Source organism: Pelophylax lessonae (assembly GCF_965119305.1).
Source record: "Pelophylax lessonae genome assembly, chromosome: 2".
NCBI lineage: Eukaryota > Metazoa > Chordata > Amphibia > Anura > Ranidae > Pelophylax > Pelophylax lessonae.
In genome coordinates, this window is record NC_138769.1 from 624,970,654 (window position 1) to 624,991,938 (window position 21,285).

Genomic DNA, 21,285 nt, shown 5'->3' on the forward strand with positions numbered 1-21,285 from the left:
AAATCATTACAAATCTCCATGTGCTATTAGATGGAGGGGAATTTTTCATTATGAAAAATAGAGAAAACAGAATAATAAGAGGAACGGTTAGCTATACAACATGGATACACATAAGGTCTAATTACAACTGATGCGGCTTTTATATGGGATCACATGAGACAGACTGAACTCTGGCGGCCATTTTTATAGAACACCTCCTCCCCAAACAGACATTTCAAGCTTCAGAGGGTTGCATAACATTTCGACTTTTTATCAATTGCAAAGACTCCTGCAATTAGGTATTCCAGCTAGAGTTCATGTCCCTTCCCCATAGTTGTCACTGGTAAGTCTTCCAGCTAGAGTTCATGTCTCTTCCCCATAGTTGTCAATGGTAAGTCTTCCAGCTAGAGTTCATGTCTCTTCCCCATAGTTGTCACTGGTAAGTCTTCCAGCTAGAGTTCATGTCTCTTCCCCATAGTTGTCACTTGTAAGTCTTCCAGCTAGAGTTCACGTCTCTTCCCCATAGTTGTCACTGGTAAGTCTTCCAGCTAGAGTTCACGTCTCTTCCCCATAGTTGTCACTGGTAAGTCTTCCAGCTAGAGTTCATGTCTCTTCCCCATAGTTGTCAGTTGTAAGTCTTCCAGCTAGAGTTCACGTCTCTTCCCCATAGTTGTCACTGGTAAGTCTTCCAGCTAGAGTTCACGTCTCTTCCCCATAGTTGTCACTGGTAAGTCTTCCAGCTAGAGTTCACATCTCTTCCCCATAGTTGTCACTGGTAAGTCAAGCAAGCGCGATCACTGCTGCATTCATCAAATAAATAATTAGCCTGAGCTGATGCTTAGGTTGTATAATTACCATAAATGGGCAGACCTGGGAACTCCAATGCAGACATTTTCCTACCAAGAGGTATGCGAAAGTAGGAATGGATTAAAAGGAGCCAGGCAGGGTAGAAATTTGGCAGCTGCCATTGCTTACTTGTTTTTAAAGGTGCAAGCTTCTAGAGCTGCATACTTGTTTCACAATGTAGTCAGACCTAGAACAAGTATGCAGCCAGTGAAGTCAGGATTACAAACCAACAAGGGTCAGTGAGTTACATAAGGCCTTATTCAATAAAGCGTTTAAGTGCAGTAACCAATAGCAGCCAATTAGAATCCACCAGATCTGACTTCAATTCATTAAATTGGTTGCTGAACCTAAGCATTAGTTATCTTTCAGAGGTGGGTCTACAAGAACAAGTGTGCAATGGCAATTCCCAAATTTTTCTCTGTTATAAATGTGTCCTTGCAGGTTCCTCTTATACCCATCAGCAACCAACCAAAGCTTTGAAATATCCGTTTTAGAAGGACTTAAGTCATAAGAGATCATTTGTATATGGGTGATTCACAAATATTGGGTCTTCTGAAGACAAAGGCCAACTCACAAGGTGTACATCAACTATAAAAGCTAATGCTATAACGAGGGCTAGAATGACACTTTTTTTTTTTTTTACTAAAGCTACATTTTAATTGGCCATTTTTATTATAGGCACATCATCCCCCCTGTAGCGGACAAGGATATCCTCATTCTCTAGCATTCAAAGCTGATGACCTTCCAGCACAATCAGAATGGAGACATTTAAAAAAGATAAATTTGTAATGAAAAATCTTAAAGCTTTTCTTCTTGAATTTGGCCACTACTCCTCAGTATGTCATACCCAAGCTGAGCAATCAAACATCATTTTGGAAAAATGCCTTGTTCTGCTGCAGGAAGAAGATTCAAGATCAAGGTAAAAAGTTCAGTAACAGAGCAAGCTTTCTGATTTTATCTCTCACTCTCTGATGAGATCTGAAATTGAATTGGCTGTCAAAAGGTGTATATGTATATATATATATATATATATATATATATATATATATATATATATATTTTTATAATCTACATTAAAAATAATAAAGGATCCTTGAATAAATAGCCAAATACAATTTATTGCAGAAGCTGCTTGCTCTGATCTGGTTTATAAAAATGATGGTAAAGGAAGGGCCTGTCCATGATCAGATTGGTTTATATCCTAACCAGCTTGATAAAATAACCTCAACATCTAGCTATGGAAATCTCAGACTCTCTCTCTTGCTTTAGTTTTAGAGCAGTGATACACAAAGTGCTCTGAAAATGATCTAAGCACAGATGTAAAGCTTTTAGTGGTCTTCCTTCTCCCTACTGTCTGGATACATCTTTAGCTGGCCATTCAAAAGCTAACAGATTCCCCCATCTACACAAACAAGGTGGATGGAGGAATTTCCCCCAGCTAGGAAATTGTATTCTGACAGCGGGAATCGCCTTTCTTAATACACTGAGTGGCTGCAGGTGATTGGCTGCCACAGCTGCTTGAGGACATTTTTCCAATGTGTTCCTTTGACAAAAGTTGATCAACTGATCATCTTCTGTCAAATGGAGGATGGCCATTGTATTGCCAGCTTTAATGTTCAAAAACTTTGTGGTCCTTCTCTACAGGCCATAGCTAACCCTAAAGAAAATAGTCAAATGGGAGCCTTATTCCCAGTATGCATCACTGTGCTCCTAAACAAAGCCCACCACTTAAGTTTATAAACACACATTTGTGGTTTTGGCATGTTGTCACCAGACCAGACAGTGGGAAGCAAGCCAAGGGGCTATACTTTGATTCTTGCTATATCACAGCAGGACTGTTTGGTACCACTGATCGGTTATGTCAAGGCAGGACGAATCAAAGCAGCCTGGTAACCATTTTTTTTTTTTAAAGGAAACATTTCATGAGAGAAACATTGAGGCTGCCATTGCTGACTTCTCATTCTGCAGTTGCTTTTTGTCTGGCTCTCATGACTGACCCACTGGTTTCAATACTTTTGAGTGACTAACTTGGAACAAGAGTGCAAATAACGTTCCTCTACTTTTCTGAACTTGTTTGTCACTGGTACAGAACAGCCAGAGAGAGAGAGAGAGAGAGAAAGACAGGTCAGCACTGGTAGTTCCCATGTATTATTCAAGAAATGTTTACAGTAAACCAGGTCTATAGCTTCCAATGGAAGTTGGTCTTTCCTTTTCCTAATAGAAATGTATAGGCTACTTTTTTGGATAGCTACACAAATGCAATCAGGTTACTTAAAAATATAAAATCAAAGTGTGTAAATAAGCTAAAGAGGTTCCTAGTTATAGTTTTTAAATCATATGCATACATTGGGAAAGCCATATTTGCTCATTACATGTACAAGCTTTGCTACATGCTAAGCAAATCTGCACAACTTTTGCTTTACTAATTTAGTGCATGTCTATCAGCCTGCTTAGATAGACTACAGCAACACAATCTCTGTGAGGACAAGGTGGAGAGGTGATGCAATGACGTCACGCTCTCAACCTTGTCCAATCAAGGAACGCTTTACATTCCTTCAGAGAACATAAAGCATTCCCTGAATGGCGCCCATGTGAGGTGCTTGACCTACTGTGTTTAGATTGCAGCAAGGCAGCCAATAGGCACAAGACCCAGAGGTGAGTGGGGCTGACTGGAGTAGTGATTTCAACTTTAGTGATTTCCAGCTTCCAGGGGCATTGGCTAGGCATGGTATATAAATAGTTATTGTTGGTCCAGCTGGGACCAATTAAACTATGTATAAAATATCCATACCCGGAATTTTTTTTTTTTTCATGTCAGATATTCCATGCATTCATTTTTTTAAAATGTTTTTAGAGTATACTTTGCCACCTCTGAAAGCTACCTAATTTTTGGCAGCCAGTGTGTGATGGCACAGTAGGCATGCAGCCCACGCAAGTTTCTTCGGCAATAGAGGTCTTTCCATATGGTTGTTGGGGTTACTGAATTTAGGATAGAAAACTCTGTTTTATGTAATGGCTGTAATTGTCTTACCCAAGGAATTTAATGAAAACCAGACATGATTATGCTAATGAAGGAATATGAATATCTAGTGTTTAATTCTTCTAAAATTGTGTTCCCAACTTATTTAGCTTTATTTTGTAGGAGTTGGTACTTTTGCAGTCACCTAAAATCTGACAGTTTCAGTCTGTCGAACTCCGGACCTTGCATACCCAGAACATGGGACAGGTCAGCTAGTTGACAGACCAGCAACTGTCAGACTTCACATGACCTCTGATTATATACAGCAGGGATAAGCAAACTGTGACCCTCCAGATGTTTCAGAACTACAAGTCCCATGAAGCATAGCAAGACTGACAGCCACAAGCATGACACCCAGAGGCAGAGGCATGATGGGACTTGTAGTTTTGCAACAGCTGGAGGGCCACAGTTTGCATATCCCTGATATACAGTATCGATGGCAGCTCCAATTTATCCATCTCGACAAATTCCTTTTCATACCACTAATAAAAACACACAGGCATTCCGATTCCTGCATTTAACCAGAGACATTTCATTGTATAAGCATTTTCTTCGGAGACAAATGTTTCCTATTATGAACCATTTCGGGCTAGGAAGAGGTATCCATGTCTGGTAACAGGGTTATCTCAGATCTATCGTTTTCGTAGGTTGTATGCAGATGAAAATATTATCGACAGTTACTGCATATCAGCCAACATGTACTGCAGATTTTACATGACCTTGACACCACCTTTATAAGAGGTCCAAATTCTATTCAGAAACTCTGGATACAATGCCTTTCAGAGGTAGAGTAGCTGTGATTATATTGTAGATTGTTCTAGATTTGGCTAATTCTATTAATATCCCAAATGCACCCAAAAAGAGTGGATTACAACCCTTCACTAACATCACCCTAAGAAGAAAAATGGCCGCCACTGTCTCAACCAGCCAATATTATTTTCTGTTCTTTTTTTTTTTTTTTTTGTCAATCTGGCTTAAAAAGATTACCACAAACTGAAACATGCTTACAATAGGCATTAGTAATTGTCTCTAATTGAAGATAAAAAATATTTACATATTAAAAAAATGCCATTAAATCAAATAAACTGTCTTTAAATAAATAAAATATTGGTCAAATAGCAAGTAGTCCCAGGCGGCATCCTTACTGACAGATCACACTGCACAAGGGATCACTTTCCCCCGTGATTAACTGTCAATTTCTTCATTGTTTTCTTCATAAAACCTGCAGTGTCATCAGATATCCCCAGAAAATACTGGATGTGTCCTTCAAGAAATCAGGAATATAGTCCTCCTTCATGATGGGGGCTTTGAGCAGCTCACTTCTTGAAGGGGGTGAGTTTAGTGATTGTGTTCCAGAATGGGGACGTCTTTCTCTTGGGTTCTGCCAGGGCAAAGACTTGCTGTTGAGGAATGCTGGTGGGCACGGTGATGTGTCGCTGGTGGATGGGATGCAAGTTCTGATGGGGAGGTACTGTTGGAAGTCCATTGTAAGTAACGCCTGTGACAGAAATCAGAGGTAAAGTGTCATTAAACCTATATCATTACAAACTATCAATACATAGTATATTACATGCTGTTCATACTCAGTCACCATGGGATTCGTTTTCTGTGTTCTGCAAAAAAAAAAAAAACCTGGTTGATCCTGCTGTTCTCTATCTCCCCCTTTCGATCCTGTCCCCAATGCAGTTGGGGATTTTGCAGAGCAGTGTTGGCAGCTAGTGCACATGCTCCGTTTTCAGTGAGTTTCTTTGCTGAGCATTTCCTCCCTATCACATTTGAGCAGCCCATGTAACTACAGAGTCACCCATGTGGGTGTATACACAGTGGTAATTGACAGCCCACTCCCTCCCTCCTCCTCCATGTTTACTAACCACCTAAACACAATGGGGGTGGGATATTACTTGTAGATTAATGGAGGCTTCCCCTCCCTCTTATTCTAAGACACAGGCCGGAAGGGTGTGACACAGTCTGACTGTCACAATTCTGCCCACACCATGTTACTGCCAAAATATAATAAAAATTTGATTTAAAATATAGATTTGTATGACAATTTCTAACAGTTTGATATTATTTATTTTTATGCTGTATCCTGAAGGCTGTTTTTTATTTTGAACATGTGACCGGCAGCAGAGGACTAGAAGCTCCTCCTGCTTCCGTTTCCCTATAGACAGGCTGGGTCATGTGACAGCTGTATATCGATTAAGAAAATAGTACTTTGAGAATTTTTTTTAAATTAAAATAATTAGTGCCATCATTCACATACAGAAATAGAAGAGACAATGTAAATGAAAGTGTGCGTTTAGAATCACTTTAAAATGTCAAAATAAAATCACATTGGCATATATAAGTTGTCTAGTAAATTAAAGTAAACCTGTACTGTGCCCACTCAGGACACTCCTTCGGCTGCTCATTCCGAGAAGCTGGCTGACCTACTAGCTAAATCCCTACAGCCACCAATATCCTTATCTTCTGATAGGGACTAAATAAAGCTCTCCAAATATGGTTTAAGTTTTGTTTGAACATTTGTAGACCAATTGTCCTTTCTTGCCACCTAGGAGAGTTAACCCATATTGATTAGACGCCCTTAAAGTGGTTCTAAAGTCAGAAGTTTTTTTTTGTTTTTTTTTTACTGCTGTCAAAGTCAGTAAGACAAGAGGAGACAGAGGGGGCGGGGCCAAGCTGCAGGTTGGATGCCCTCATAGCAAGCTACTTACTGTGGGGGTACTTGGCAGGAGGGAGGGGCAAGGAACACTGACGGGGGACCTAAGAGGAGGATCTGGGCTGCTCTGTGAAAAACCACTGCACAGAGCAGGTAAGTAGAACATGTTTGTTATTTTTAAACAAAAGGAGACTAATATCACTTTAAAATGTCATCCAGACCTCCAATTTGAATGGCATCCCAGTCTTCTATAACAGGTTTAATTACAATACAGTAAATTATAATTAAATAAAATCCAGATTTATATTTGCACGGTTTAAGGTTTCCTGGACAGCATTTGCAGTACACAGTGATTTCATGAGTTGTCACAAGTTTCTCCTTAGGGAAAACATGTAATGAAGGGTACATGTGAGCTCCAGTTACTGAAAATGCTAGTTGCCTGTCTGGCTTCAAATATTTCTGAGCCATGGATTTCGAACACTCTTGATCTGCCTGCTTGTTCCATTTCAGGGATTCCAAAAGCATTATAGCCACTGGATCAGAAGACAGCCAGGCAGCTAGTATTCCTTGCAGCTCAGCAATGGGAGCTTATGCAATTCACTCATGATAGGTTTCCTTTAAACACAGCAAATAATATATTTTTTTTATTAACTTGTGCATTTTAAAAATTATCACTACTAGGACATTGGAATATAAAAGAATATAAAATGTTTCTCGTATCTAATGTTTCATACACAGCTGAACGGCTGCTTGGTAACGGCGGATTTCTGTACGACTGTCAATGAACTGTGATTTCCTCCCACTCACTGGCAATTGCAATCCTGTTTTCACCCAATTATAGGAATCTGTGCTGGATGTTACAGTGCCCGGGTCATACCCAGCCTGAGGCTTTGTCTATGTTGGGAAATGGTTCTCTGGGAACACAGAAAATATTTAAGCACAGCATGAGCAGTCTAAGTATGCATTGATTTACGATGAAACTTTAATCAGAAGCCGTGTAGTAATTCCCATTACTGCTGTGAGCTGTGTATGTACTCTGTTATCCTGTTTTCCAGCACAGATACGGCTCTCTTCTGTCATTATACTCTACTACAAGTCTATTCACTTAGCTAAATCCAAAGGCTTTAGAGGTTTAGTCCACCTAAAACGGACTACATATAAGCTTGCAAATCACCCAATGCATTTGTATTTCTTAAGATTACCAGTAGCAAAGTCTCTGCACTAGAGTTCCCAGCATTACTATCCCTCAATCTAAAGTTTTTGTCAAACAATAAGGATAAATGCAATCTGTCTCCTCTGCCCATGCATTTTTCTTCATCTGCAGGGGATACTGATGCTCATTCAGGCTCCTGTCAGCCTCGTAATCCTCTAAACACAAGGAAAATAAAATTAGTACCTGGTCTCTGATCTTCTATATGTTTTTATTTCTTCTCTGTCTTACATACAAGGCATAGATAAAGTGCTGCAGCACCTCAACTATACTTTGTATGTAAGCCGGAGAAGAAATAAAGACATGGAGAAGAACAGAGATCGGGTGCAATTATTTCCATCGTGTTTTGTCCACCGGAGACTTCCTGATAATGACTGCAGCAGAGGAAAAGCAGAGAACAGCAATAAGAGCTTCTTCATTCAAATCATCTAGACGTAGTTGTTCCAATCTGCTGGCATCTTAAATCTCTGTTGGGTGGATTGACCCTTCAGATAAATATAGAGAAAGGAAAGCAATGTAGTATACTTCCATATGTTGATCTGTTGGAGGATATCAATGTCCAGTACTAGAAAAAGTAGAAAGATAGATGCCCATTGTCTGCTGTCCGAGACATGTTTTTGTCTAGATGACTAGCAGGGTTCTTTAGGATAGAATACTGGGATGGATACGCTCAGGCCACCACTGCTGGGGTTGCTATTTGCCAGGATGAACATTTGTAAGAAGAGGGGAACATGGGTGGACTTGCCATTTAATGGCAGCAACTTGGTGGCTTTGTTTATACAGTCTGTAAAAGGAGATTTTTGGCAAGCAGTTCTGACTTGACCAAGTGTCCCCCTAATGACAGGGCAACTATTGTACTACTGTAAAAGATAGGCTTACCAAGAGGTAGGAAAAATATTTGAAATCCTTGTCTGCTGCCTCCTATACTTCACATTGCATATTGTTTCTTCTACTAATATGACCATCTTTTCTCCCCATTTGTATAATCTGAAAATTAGCCTCTGAATACAATTTCCCAGCCCTGGGGCCTCAGTATGTGTTTACTGATAAAAGATAGTATAACTTTTGTATAACATGACTGGATCATTGTTGTAACTCTCACCTTTCATCTTTCCTTGTCTTGATTTCTTTGCATTGCACATTGCCTGTTTTTTCTGGTCTTCTGTAATTTCCATTCCTGCAATGATAATATTGAGATCTCTCTTATTTTATTTCATTATTAATAATATTTTATTAATGTTCACATATAGTTTTAAGCTGGTATAATGCACTCAATGGATTTCGTCCGGTTCCTGAAGATACCCTCCCACCCGACATCCTTTACATGAAGACACAAAGAAGCTGGATGGAAAATTGTTGGCTAAACAGCAGCTGCATCCAATCAGATGCAACCATTACAAGGGACAGCACAGATTATCTGGGCTATATCAAATTAAAGTAGTTGTAAAGGCTGATGTTTTTTTTTTTACCTTCATGCATCCTATGTATGAAGGTAAAAAAACCTGTGTGCTACTCCCCCCACAGCCCCCCCCCCCAATACTCACCTGAGCCCCCTGTCAATCCAGCAGTGTACACAAGAGCCTCAACTGTCCCGGGACTCCCTCTTCTCATTGGGTGAGACAGCAGCGGGAGCTACTGGCACTCACTGCTGTGTATCACAGCCAATGAGGAGAGAGAGGAGGGCGGGGCTGAGCTGCGGCTCTATGTGTCTTATTGCCGCAGAGAGCAGGGCCCGGGAGCAAGCAAGGACCAGTGCCCCCAAAGCAAGCATCTTGCTATTGGGGGCACTGGTCAAGGGGGAGAAGCCAGGAGCGTCGGCAGGGGTCCCGAGAAGTGGAGGATTGGGGCTGCTCTGTGCAAAACCACTGCACAGAGAAGGTAGGTAGAACATGCCTGTTATTTAAAAAAAATGTAGACCACTTTAAGCCTCCAAGAACCAGAAGAAACCAAAAAAAAACAAGTAACACAACAAAACTAACTAGCTGAAAGATTTATACATTCAACGGTACAGATGTCTATTCACGAGGATCTGTAACGCTTGGCATTCAATAAAGGTAAAATAACGTGTAACAACTAGTCCAAAATGATCTCTCATTCTTCTGAAGGAAGCTGAAATGCATTTTTGTTGGCCATAGATGGATTGAAATTCAGCTGGGTCAGCAGGGACCGATTGAATATAGATCTATCAATGGCCAACCCAATTGACTTCGAACAGGAATGCTGGAAAACTTCTGTTGATCAGCAGCCGCTGATCAGTTATTCTGACAGTGGAGGAGTCTTGTTGTTGTTAGAGTTCAGTATCATACTGGGAAGGATTCCTCATATCCACATGCTGCAAATGAAGTCATTACTCTAGATACACATACTTCCAACGTCACTGACTCAAAGTACTAATGCAAGTTGATCAGCATGACAGCCCAGCCACTACCACAAGTAGAGGCATGCCATGGCAGACTTCATACTTTATCTCTGTACAAATGTGCCTGCTAAAGGCTTAGTCCTCCAAAGCATTAAATGTATATGGTTGGTCAATGTAATGTTTATGTAAGGACACTTGGATCATGCCTTGACATCTAAATTTTAAATATGGCCATCACAAAATGTTTTAGGCATGCCAGGGAAGAGAATTGATTGCTCTGTTTTTCTATTGGAATATAGAGCATGACTTTCACTGTGTGCCTGCTGTGTTCTCCCTAAAATGTATTGGTAAAAATAAAAAAAAAGAAGATAGAACTGGGCTCCAAGCTATAGTTTCATTCCGGGGCATGAAAAACAGCTCGACATCGATGATCATATATATGGGACAAATATGTGTACAGACACGAGAGCACCCTATCCAAACAATGGTCAGCCAGAGGAGTTGGAAGGTTTGTCCAATCATCATCCTACTGGCACAGTGTAAAGATAGGTCTACCCTGCAGGTACAAGGGGATACAGATAACAGACTTAATATAAAAACTAATAACAATAAAACCAGCAGACTCCTGCACTCTGGAGTGATGAATTTCAAAAGCAAAATTGTAAAGCCCTCTGATAGAATCTAAAGACCGATTGCCTGCCCCGTGTATGAGAACCTTAATAAAGAAGACCCTTCAGGACACAAAACCAATATGATGAAAAGCAGAAATTACCTGCCATGGTCGGGAAGGATGAAGCGGTGAGCGTCCGTGTAATGATCTCCTGTGTTCTGATAAAGCCCTCGACTTTATAAATACTTATGGGGCCGTGGGAGTTCCCTGATGCACCAACATGCTGTGCTTACATAACTTGGAGCATAGCAACAAAGATTCCAGGAAGGAGAAAATCAGAATAAGTCAGGCATGACTCAAGTTTACCACATACACGAAATTCCACTTATTTATTTCCCATTCCAGGGGTATTCTAGTACGGGAAGAAGATTTTACTACTTTGATGATCAGATAGACTGTTGCTGTGACTGGGAAAATCCAAATACCACTGGCAATAAAACTTACGTAGCCTGGAAAGCCTGGGCTGATTGCTCCTGTCACACAGCAGGGCACCTCAGAAGCCTGTGATGGAAGCTGCCATTTCCTAGATCAAAGTGACGCCCCGGCGTCACTTAACTAGAATCATCAACCAACCAACCCTGTTCAATTTATTCATAAACAGCATTGAGGATGGGATCAGTAGTTCCATATCAAGTTTTGCAGATGACACAAAATTGGGCAGGGCAATAATTGCACAGTATGAGGCAGATATCCTACAGAATGACCTGAACAAAATAACAGAGTGGGCAACGACATGGCAAATGAGGTTTAATGTGGAGAAGTGTAAGGTTTTGCACTTGGGGACTAAAAAACATAAAAGCACAATACACTTTAGGGGGGGAACCTTTGGGGGAATCAAAAATGGAGAAAGATCTAGGAGTCTTGGTAGAGGACAGACTAAGCAATAGCATGCAATGTCAAGCGGCAGCTGCCAAAGCCGGCAGAATATTAGCATGCATAAAGAAAGGGATGTATTCAAGAGCTAAAACTATAATCCTTCCACTTTATAAAACTCTGGTCCGACCGCATCTGTATTCTGTCCAGTTCTGGTCGCCAATCGTCAGGAGGGATGTGTTGGAGCTGGAGAGAGTCCAGAGAAGGGCAACTAAATTAATTAGCGGATTGGAGGACCTTAATTATGAAGAGCGTCTACAATCACTTAATTTATTCTCCCTGGAGAAGAGACGCCTGAGAGGGGACATGATAGCAATTTATAAATACCTCAATGGTGATCTCAGCATAGAAAAAAAGCTATTCAGTCGCAAGGATTGCATGAGGACTCGAGGGCATACAATGCGATTAGAGGAGAAGCGTTTTGACCTCAGGCAACGCAGAGGGTTTTTTACTGTTAGGGCTACAAAATTGTGGAATTCCCTACCACAAGAGGTGGTTTCTGCGGGAAGTATGGTTGCTTTCAAAAGACTCTTAGACGTACATCTCAAGGATCAAAACATTCAGGGGTATGAGAGATGATTACGGCCACGCGCGCCTACACAGGTTGAACTGGATGGACTATTGTCTTTATTCAACCTCAACTACTATGTAACTATCATGCGAGTTGTGGCTGTTTCTATCAGAGACTTTGCAAGTAGAGATTTTGCTTCATAAGCAATTCCTATAAAAGGGAGCTTGTCAAGACAAAGAAAGAGGCCAACAGTGCTGACCGTTCCTTCTAAGGCCTCATGTACACTGCTGCTGATAAACAGACATTTAGGAGCAGTGGGGCGTTTAGAACGCTCCTCTTATCTGTCCATGTACACTAAGCTTTTTTTTATAGTCATTTAGAAGCAGTTACGCTTAGAGGCATTTTCTTGAAAGCAAAAAAATGCGTTCAGGACGGAAGTTCATAGGCATTTGAAACGCTAAATGCTTCTAGCGGCTTGCAAATGTGTCTAAATGCGGTAGAAACGTTTATAGGCATTTGTAATGGGAAAACGTTGCTGACCATTTGGAAGAGGTATACAAGGACCTCTAATTCCCAACGTACATACTTCTGTTAAAGCGGGAATGTTGGAAAACTTTTGTTGAGCGCTCTGCTGTCAAAATAGAATATCCTGGTGGGGATTCCTCTGTTCACCTCACTTGTTTGGATGGAAAGAATCTGTTTGTTTATTTTCAAAAAAAGAAAAAAGGTAATAGTCAATAGCTAGCTTTAGTTTTACAGAGCTAACTGATTAGAAGAAAAGCTCAAAGCCATCTGATCAACTGCTTTTAGGTTTTCCATTCTGATTGGCTGAACATAAACTACTGTAGAGTGTAGAAATACCGGTCTTTATGGAATACAAATGTGGACTTAAGGCCAATACATGTTAAGTTTTTCAGTTTAAATCCGCTAAATACAATCCAGATGAACAGTAAAAATCTGCGCTTCCATTGTTTTGATTCATTTTCTATAAAATTTGTATTTAACTATCATATTGTAAGCATACTCTGTACATTACAATCATAGAATATCTTTCACAACTACATTCATTTTAAATGACTCCACATGCAATGCTAGATTTTACCTTTTATTAGATTAATATAAAAGGTGCTGTTAAATGAAGCCCTCCAGTGACTGGCTGTCAGCGTTCCCGCTAGTCAGAGGCGCTTCCATTATTTCCTGGTCTTCCTTCCAGGTTTGATCTGTTCAGCTGCTTGAATGGCCAGGCTGAGATGACATCACTCTCATGCATGTGCAGGGGAGTTACATCATCAGGGCACAGAGTGGTGCCATAAAACACATGCTGAGTTGCAAGGCTCAGTGTACACTACCCACTGACAAGCATAGAGAATACATGGACAAGCATGATAGAAGAGACCAATCAGATCGCTTCTGTCATTAAAAACCTGTCATCGGTTTTTGACTTTTTTTTTTTTATTTTAATTTCAATTTAATGGCATGCACAGAGCAGCAGGACATAGATGTGAGGTCCTTAGTTAGGGAGTACTGTATATACACTAAGGTGGCTCCATAGAGACATCACATGCTTCTGGATTCAGTACTTCCCCCTAATGCTAGCCATACACCAGTTAAAAAATCGTTCAAACGTGTTTTCGAAAAACTAATACAAAGTCGTGTGAGCAAATGACACTGCCATCATGTAATGCCCGATTTTCGAACAATAGATCATTTTCATTATTGCACTATTTTGGTCTCTATTTTTCTTAATTTCATTTTTCAGGGAACATTCAGCCACCCCAAAGAATAACAGATTCCTCCATGTACCTCGTTTGTGTCCCTACACCAGGGCATTGTATTCGGACACCGCCACCTGCTGCTATCAGAATACGCCGATCAGCAGCCACATCCAATCTGCTGCAGCAGCTGATCAAGAAAATATTTCCAGCATGTTCCTTCAACAGAAATCAATCAAACAATCAACTTCTGTAAATTGGGGAGGACCACATATGTATCAAAACTTGGCTGGTCCCTGCTGAACCGGATGCATTTCAACACATCTATTGCCAGCTTTAGGTGCCTTCAGTTACTGGCAGACCTTAGGCTTTTCTACTGAGGCTGGTGGCTGCTTGAGAAAGAAAACATATCACAAAAAGCTTTTGTTTTGCCAATTTCATTTTCCAGCAGAACTTGGCACCTCCCCACACTGAAAAAAGTACCAATACACGGTTTAATAACCATGGTATCACTGTGCTTGATTGCCCAGCAAACTAGCCTGACCTAAACCCCATAGTGAATCTGTGGAGTATTGTCAAGAGGAAGATGAGAGACACCAGAACCATTAATGCAGATGAGCTGAAAGCCGCTATCAAAGCAACCTGGGCTTCCATAACACCTCAGCAGTGCCACAGGCTGATCGCCTCCATGCCTCAATGCATTGATGCAGTAAGGAGCCCAGACGAAATATTGAGTGCATACTATGCTGTACATGGACATACTTTTCATTAAGCCAACATTTCTGTATTAAAAATATTTTTTTTTTTTTTTTTATTGGTCTAATCTTCTGAGATACTGAATTTTGGGTTTTCACTAGCTGTAAGCCATAATCATCAATATTAAATGAAATAAATGCTTGAAATATATCACTGTGTGTAACGCAGTTGTATAAAATATATGATTTTTTTTTTAGTTAAATTACTGAAATAAATTTACTTTTTGATGATATTCTAATTTTATGAGATGCACCTGTATTCCTGCAATGAAATTTGCACTTGCCAAGAGGGAGAAACTGGAAAGAACATTTAATGCCGGCATGTGACATCATCAATAACCCTGGACACAGCTGGGAGCAGACACACCCTGTCCCTCCCTTCTCCTGCTCCAGGCCAATCACAAAAAGGTTGCCAAATTAAATTATCCTGCAGCTGGTTGGGACATGGACGCCATTAATAAAGCTGGAAAAAAAAACAGACTTTTTTTTTTAACCTTGGGATGCAATCAGGTATATTTTTCTTCCTGGGGACAGCCTCTTAAAATCGGGGACTATCACTAGAAGCCAGGAATGCCTGGTTACCCAATTCTATGATTCCTGAAGTGCATATTTGTTCTGGGTCAGTGAATTATTTATATTGAAGCAAGCAGGTCAGCATAACAGCCTAGAAACAAACATTTTCAGGAGAACAAAATACACACCGATTAGCCGTACCTTATTGACCACTGGCATATCTCTTTACAATGGCATCTAAAAGTCAGTGTACACATTAGGCAGCAAGTAAACACGTTGTCCCTGAAGTTGCGTTGAAAGAAAAAGATGAGCATTGCAGTTTGTGGTGTATGGGGATGCATAGACGCAGACTGGTAAGGATGCCCACGCTGACCACAATCAAAGTTGTCTACAATGGGCATGTGTGTATGAGAACTGGAATTCGGAGCAAAGGTGGCCTGGTCTGATGAATCCTGTTTTCTTTTACATCTTGTGGATAGCTGGGTGTGTTTGCTTCCCTGGGGAAGAGATGGCAGCAGGATGCAATATGGGAAGAAGGCAAGCTAGTGGAGGCAGAGTGATACTTTGGGGGATGTTCTGCTGGGAAACATTTGGGTCCTGCCATTCATGTGGATGTTACTTTGACCGGTACTGCCTATCTAAACATTGTTGGTTACCAAGTACACTCCTTCATGGAAATGGTATTGCCTGACGGCAGTGGCCTCTTTCAACGGGATAATGCACCCTGCCACACTGCAAAAATGGTTCAAGAATGGTTTGAGGAACACAACAACTGGGCCTCCAAATTCTTTAGATTGGTGTAGTGATTATATTGCTCTCATGACAGGATATGCCATAAACCTATAGTGTTTGCATAAGGCTGTCCTTTACTTTTCCATTATTTCTTCATTATTTCTGTACTGATAAAAAACAAGCAGCTCATAAGAATTAGACTGGCCATACATATGAGAATCAGATTACACTGGGCTTATATTGCGGTTTAGGTGAATCTGGTGCTTGTGAAGATCATTCCAAAAATCGAATACTGTAAGCCACTTTTTTTTTTACCAGGTTTTATTAAGTTTCATCTTAAAAGGACAGCTATGGAAGATTCACATTTCAGCTCCCTGCCACATAGTACTGATCACTAGCAATGTCTTCCTATATGGCGTTGGTAAGAAGTACGGTATACAAAAGGTTATCCGTGTACTGAGCTAAATTTAGTACTTATCTGTCTACGGTGTCTGGATCAATCATCATTGTGTATAAGTAAAGTGAAATGTAAAAGGACATCTCTTACAGTATTACAGATGCGCACATGTAAAGATATACTGATGAGGACAATGAGGCTCCAGTGCAATAGCAGAAATCATCTTATCAGTAACTTTTACCATTCTGTAACGGAACAGATGAGCAATGTGTGCTGAACGTGCCAGAATGAATCACACACCTGCTAAAAAGGGGGTGTTTTATGAAGTAGTAGAAAAGGGTTTGTGCTATCGCAGGCAAAAAACAAAGAAAAATTACTAGCTCACTTACCAGCCAGCTTGCAACAAACCAAATTGTATAGCAAACTTTAGTTCCACTTTAGGATTGTGGGTAAAGGTGACATTTAGAGTGATTACTATTTAATGGACTGAAACTGCACAGGCTTAGTAAACACATTTCTAAAAGACTTCCTCTGAAATTATGACCGAAATAGGTTCCGCTACCAGGCGTTTCACTCTCTAGTGACTGAGTCTTTACTGGCCACTAAGAGATGGCAGTAAATGGAGTTTAGCTATAAGGTCAGTGAAAGCAAGACCACAGTAATAAAGTAAAATGGAATCAAAGTGGCACAGGAGACAATTTTCTGGCTAACAAAAAGGTAATAGTTGGTATCCCGCTACACAAAACAAGCAGATCGGGCACTAAAAGACTGTCTCCCCATCATAGTGTCATGATGACAGCTGAAGCACAAGAGTTAGTAATGGGCACAAAAAAGCAGGGCAGCCACAAAGTGTCCCCAGGGATGATGGGAGTATAAACACAAGCAAACCACCACTAGGTGCTCATGCTATAATGCCCCAGAATATGAATAGTCTATGGGCCATACTGTATGTGTGGGGCTAATGATCATGATGATTGGAAGTCCAGAGCCTGGTAACATAAGTAACCGGAATTCAGATAAAACACAGTTTATTCCAACAATGACACAGCAATAAAAACAGCAAGAAGCCAGAACTAAATGTGGAACAGAATTACCAGAGGTGGATCCCATTCCAACATGCAGCAGCAGAGGTATGCCGGAGGGCTCTGATGACCAGGGGAAACCTACATATACTGGGAGATCTGAATGGAGGGCAGATCCTGTGTGATAAAAGCAATCCATCACAACCAAACACAGGGATCAGCTGATCCCTCAACAGGAAGCTGTACTACCAGCAAACCGGCTGCTAGGATCTGCCCTCCGTCCAGATCTCCCGGTATATGCAGGTTTCCCCTCGTCATCAGGACCCTCCAGCATACCTCTGCTGCTGCAAGTCAGGATCGAGTTTCAGCTCTGGTAATGCTGTTCCACATTCAGCTCTGGCTTCTTGCTGTTTTTATTGCGATTTCATTGTTGGAATAAGCTGTGTTTTATCTGAATTCTGGTTACTTATGTTGCTGGGCTCTGGACTTCCAATCATCACGATCATTAGCCCCACACATACAGTATGGCCCATGGACCATTCATATTCTGGGGCATTATAGCATGAGCACCTAGTGGTGGTGTGGTTTTGTTAAATGTCCCATCATCCCTGGGGACACTCTATGGCTGCCCTGCTTTTTTGTGCCCATTACCATCTCTTGTGCTTCCGTTTTACCTGACTTCCGGTTACTTATGTTACTGGGCTCTGGACTTCCAATCATCACTATCATTAGTCCCACACATACGGCCTATGGACAGTTCACATTCTGGTGCAATAAAGCATGAGTGCCTAGCGGTGGTTTGGTTGTGCAATAGCTGGTATCCTGTCTGCTTTCAGCATTGGAATTATGAGGAGACATTAGAAAGTTATACCTCCCCAGACTCTGCAGTGCCCACCAGCTGCTGACTCCTGCAGAGACACTAGGACCATTCATTGACAAAGGCTGTGTGTGACTGTCACATCATTAGCCAGGATCATACCACAGCCACTGGTTCAAATTCCTGTGCTTCGGAGTCTTGCAAAGAACAAACAATATCATGGTTTTGCTAGCCATACATAGCTCAATCATCTCGTTTGGCCCATGGGCTGAGTTAGAGAAAATCAACCAATTGCCCCATCCATGCTGAACAGTATGTTTGGAGGAATCTTCTCTACCAATTGTACTTGCCATCCATGGTACCGGTGGGCTCTACCAATTGTACTTGGCATCCATGGTACCGGTGGGCTGCTGATTAGTGACTAAATCTGATCAGGATGGAGCAGTGACTACAGGGGAGTGGAAGCACCAACAATGATGGGGCAAAGGGAGCTGGCGGGTGATTTGATTGCTCTGGGAATGTAGAGCCGTTGTTGAGCTGCAGGATCACTTGACAGGACTGGAGCTTATTTACACTGATCTTTTATGCCAGCTATGCAACATAGGTGGAGGGGCAGCATTTCTAAAAACACCTGCCAATAACCTTTATTACCACTTCAACACATGCAGGGCCCTTATTCCCTCGCCAATGGTCAGTGTCTGGAGCTGCCTCGGTTTTCTCTTAGGCTGGGATTTTTACCTTTAAAATGGAATACAGTTTTTACTTCAAGGATTGGGATGTTCAAAAATCATCTAAAAAATCTGGAAATTTTTGTGTTATAAGTATTTCCATTAGAAGCCTCATTATTCCCTCCTGACCATGCTCAATAGCCTGATCCTGCTTCAAACATCAGATCAGTGGATTTATGGCTGGCCCAAGCCTAGCAGTCGGATATGACGGACTAAAAACCTGTGGCTGATATTTTAGCTCAGCAGTTGTCAAGCATGAGCACACGTGGCCATTAGAGAGAGATTCTACAAATTGTTATAAGTAATAGAACTATAATACATCATGTATGTTACTTAAAAAATAACTTTCAGGTCTACTTTACAAAAGTAATTTGTGTGCCCATTCAAAATACATTAGAATTTCTTTTTATGTATAAAATCATGAGAATTTGTAAGAAATACAGCAGTTTATCGTCAGCTTAACCTGTTATGCAAGGCTTACTATGTAACGCATTAAAGAAACAGTATTAGGGCCAGTTTGACACCATGTGCAGTCCAGTTCATTTTTTTTTTTCTGCATTAAAAACGTATAGATAGCAGGTTATTTGGTTTCCAATGACATAGTTCACACCAGTTCGGTCAGTTCTAGAAAAACAAAAATAAAGTAGAACATGCTGCATTTTTTAAAAGAAAAGGAGTGAGAACAATGAAAAAGCCCACTCACCCATGGCTCAAATACAAATAAAACCCCACATATAACTAAAATTAAAATGTGGTTGCATTGGCATGGTGTTGTGAGAAAGGAGAGGGGACCATTACTTTCCGCCTTGAGTCGGACTCAGAGTCTTGGAAGTTAACGATATCCATTTGGCCTGTATACAGTGATCTCTGGTGAGTTGAATACCATAGGGCTCACACAGTGGTGTGGTGAAGGCTGCATAGGTCGCATCTGCACAGTGGTGGAAGTATACTGTTTTGGAATTTTCTTCCTCTCGTGATATGGATTGACAGCACAATATATTCACAATTGCTGATTCTAGAGACTCTACTTTTATATATAGGGATTTATTCTCTTTATAAGCGCTGCTAGTGTATCTACCATTTGAATAGGATTCTAGATTTGTATGAATGCACCTTTTGTTTGATGCTGCATTTTTTGTTCACTGAACTGTACTGGAACGTGGTAAAACGTATTAAAAACACACCAGAACGCACTTAAAAAGTACAAAAAACACACCAGAATGCATGTCCTTTTTTAAGGTTTAGAAAAAAAATTAAAAATAGGGGAAAAAACGCATCAAAAACACACATGCAGAAACGCATCTGCACTGCTTTTCTATGGTGTGAACCGACCCTTAACAGGGAAAATAAAAAGGAAAAAGAGTGACATTCTGTACCAAAGTTGAACCCATAGCTTATAAGCCTCAATTGGGAAGGCTGCAGTATCTATCTGCTGCATTATATGATAAAAAAACTACCCCCATAACTGAAAATACCACATCAGTTCTGATAAGCTCCTGAAACTTTCAATATTTTTCTCCAAGTAACATTCAATGTGATATTCATAGATTTTTTTTTTTATAGTTTTTTTTCACAGTTTTTTTTTTACAGTTTTTTTAGTTCTCAATGGAGTCTTTTTTTTAGGTGTCATGGTCCTTTAAGCAGCATCTGAGCACTCAGCTTCGTTAGGGATGTTTGCTCTTAGATACTATCTGGTGTCTGCTAATCCATCGCTGTCACTAACTAGATCCTCCACCACATTCGGAGAGCTCCAAATTACACAAGATTTTATTTAGTAGCAAGTTCAAGGCACAGCCCCTTCACATCCTACAATGCAATGCAAGAATTTGTTGACCCAGATGATGCTGGGAAAGAATTGATAGGCTCCTGGGGCATAAGAGTGGCCCCTTAAAAGTAATACAACTATGGTGCCTGCTAGAACATAAAAAGGTTAATTTTTGCCCTGTACCAAAATACAACTACGATTTACCAATGCTTTCGCATTTGGATCCATTTTCCATTGCATGGACATAAAACAATGCACTGTTTTTCTCCTGAAAAAAAATCAGACATGCCGTATTTTGAATGGATTTGCAATATGAAAACATTGACAACACAACGTAACCCAATGCAGGTTACTTGTATGTGTGAGAACAAGCATTTAAAATAGGTCCACTGGGGACAGCTTTTGCTACGAAGGTCATGTGTCCTAGAATATCCTCAACATCCCTCCTTCTCCAAACCATTATCAGTTTCCTGAAGTCTCAAATTTTACCAGCAGCAAGACTAACATAAAAGAGGGCAGTGAAGTCACTACACAGCCAAAGGATACACAATAATGGCAACTCCAGAATACAACTCACACAGGAAATGTAGAGCACGTACATACCAAAATGTGACCCTAACTATATTAAGAAGAAATGCTATGCTCTTAAAATGATGCCAGAGCCTCTTTGAAGACAAAGGGCGGCAATATATATATTTTAGTTATACATGAATATTGG

General features: G+C 40.6%; 1 protein-coding gene across 3 annotated transcripts in view; it reads right to left on the reverse strand.

Moving 5' to 3' along the window:
- Window positions 1-4,934: 4,934 nt before the first annotated feature.
- The window catches only part of SPATA13 (spermatogenesis associated 13), a 131,092-nt gene continuing 114,741 nt past the window's right edge, over window positions 4,935-21,285 (reverse strand). For all 3 annotated transcript variants that reach the window (XM_082245529.1, XM_082245531.1, XM_082245530.1), the window contains 2 exons: window positions 8,816-8,890; window positions 4,935-5,342 (listed from right to left, as the gene is read on the reverse strand). In XM_082245529.1, coding sequence (XP_082101655.1) covers window positions 5,161-5,342; window positions 8,816-8,890 — 257 coding nt within the window. In that variant the 3' untranslated portion in view covers window positions 4,935-5,160. The remainder of the gene's footprint in view (window positions 5,343-8,815; window positions 8,891-21,285) is intronic.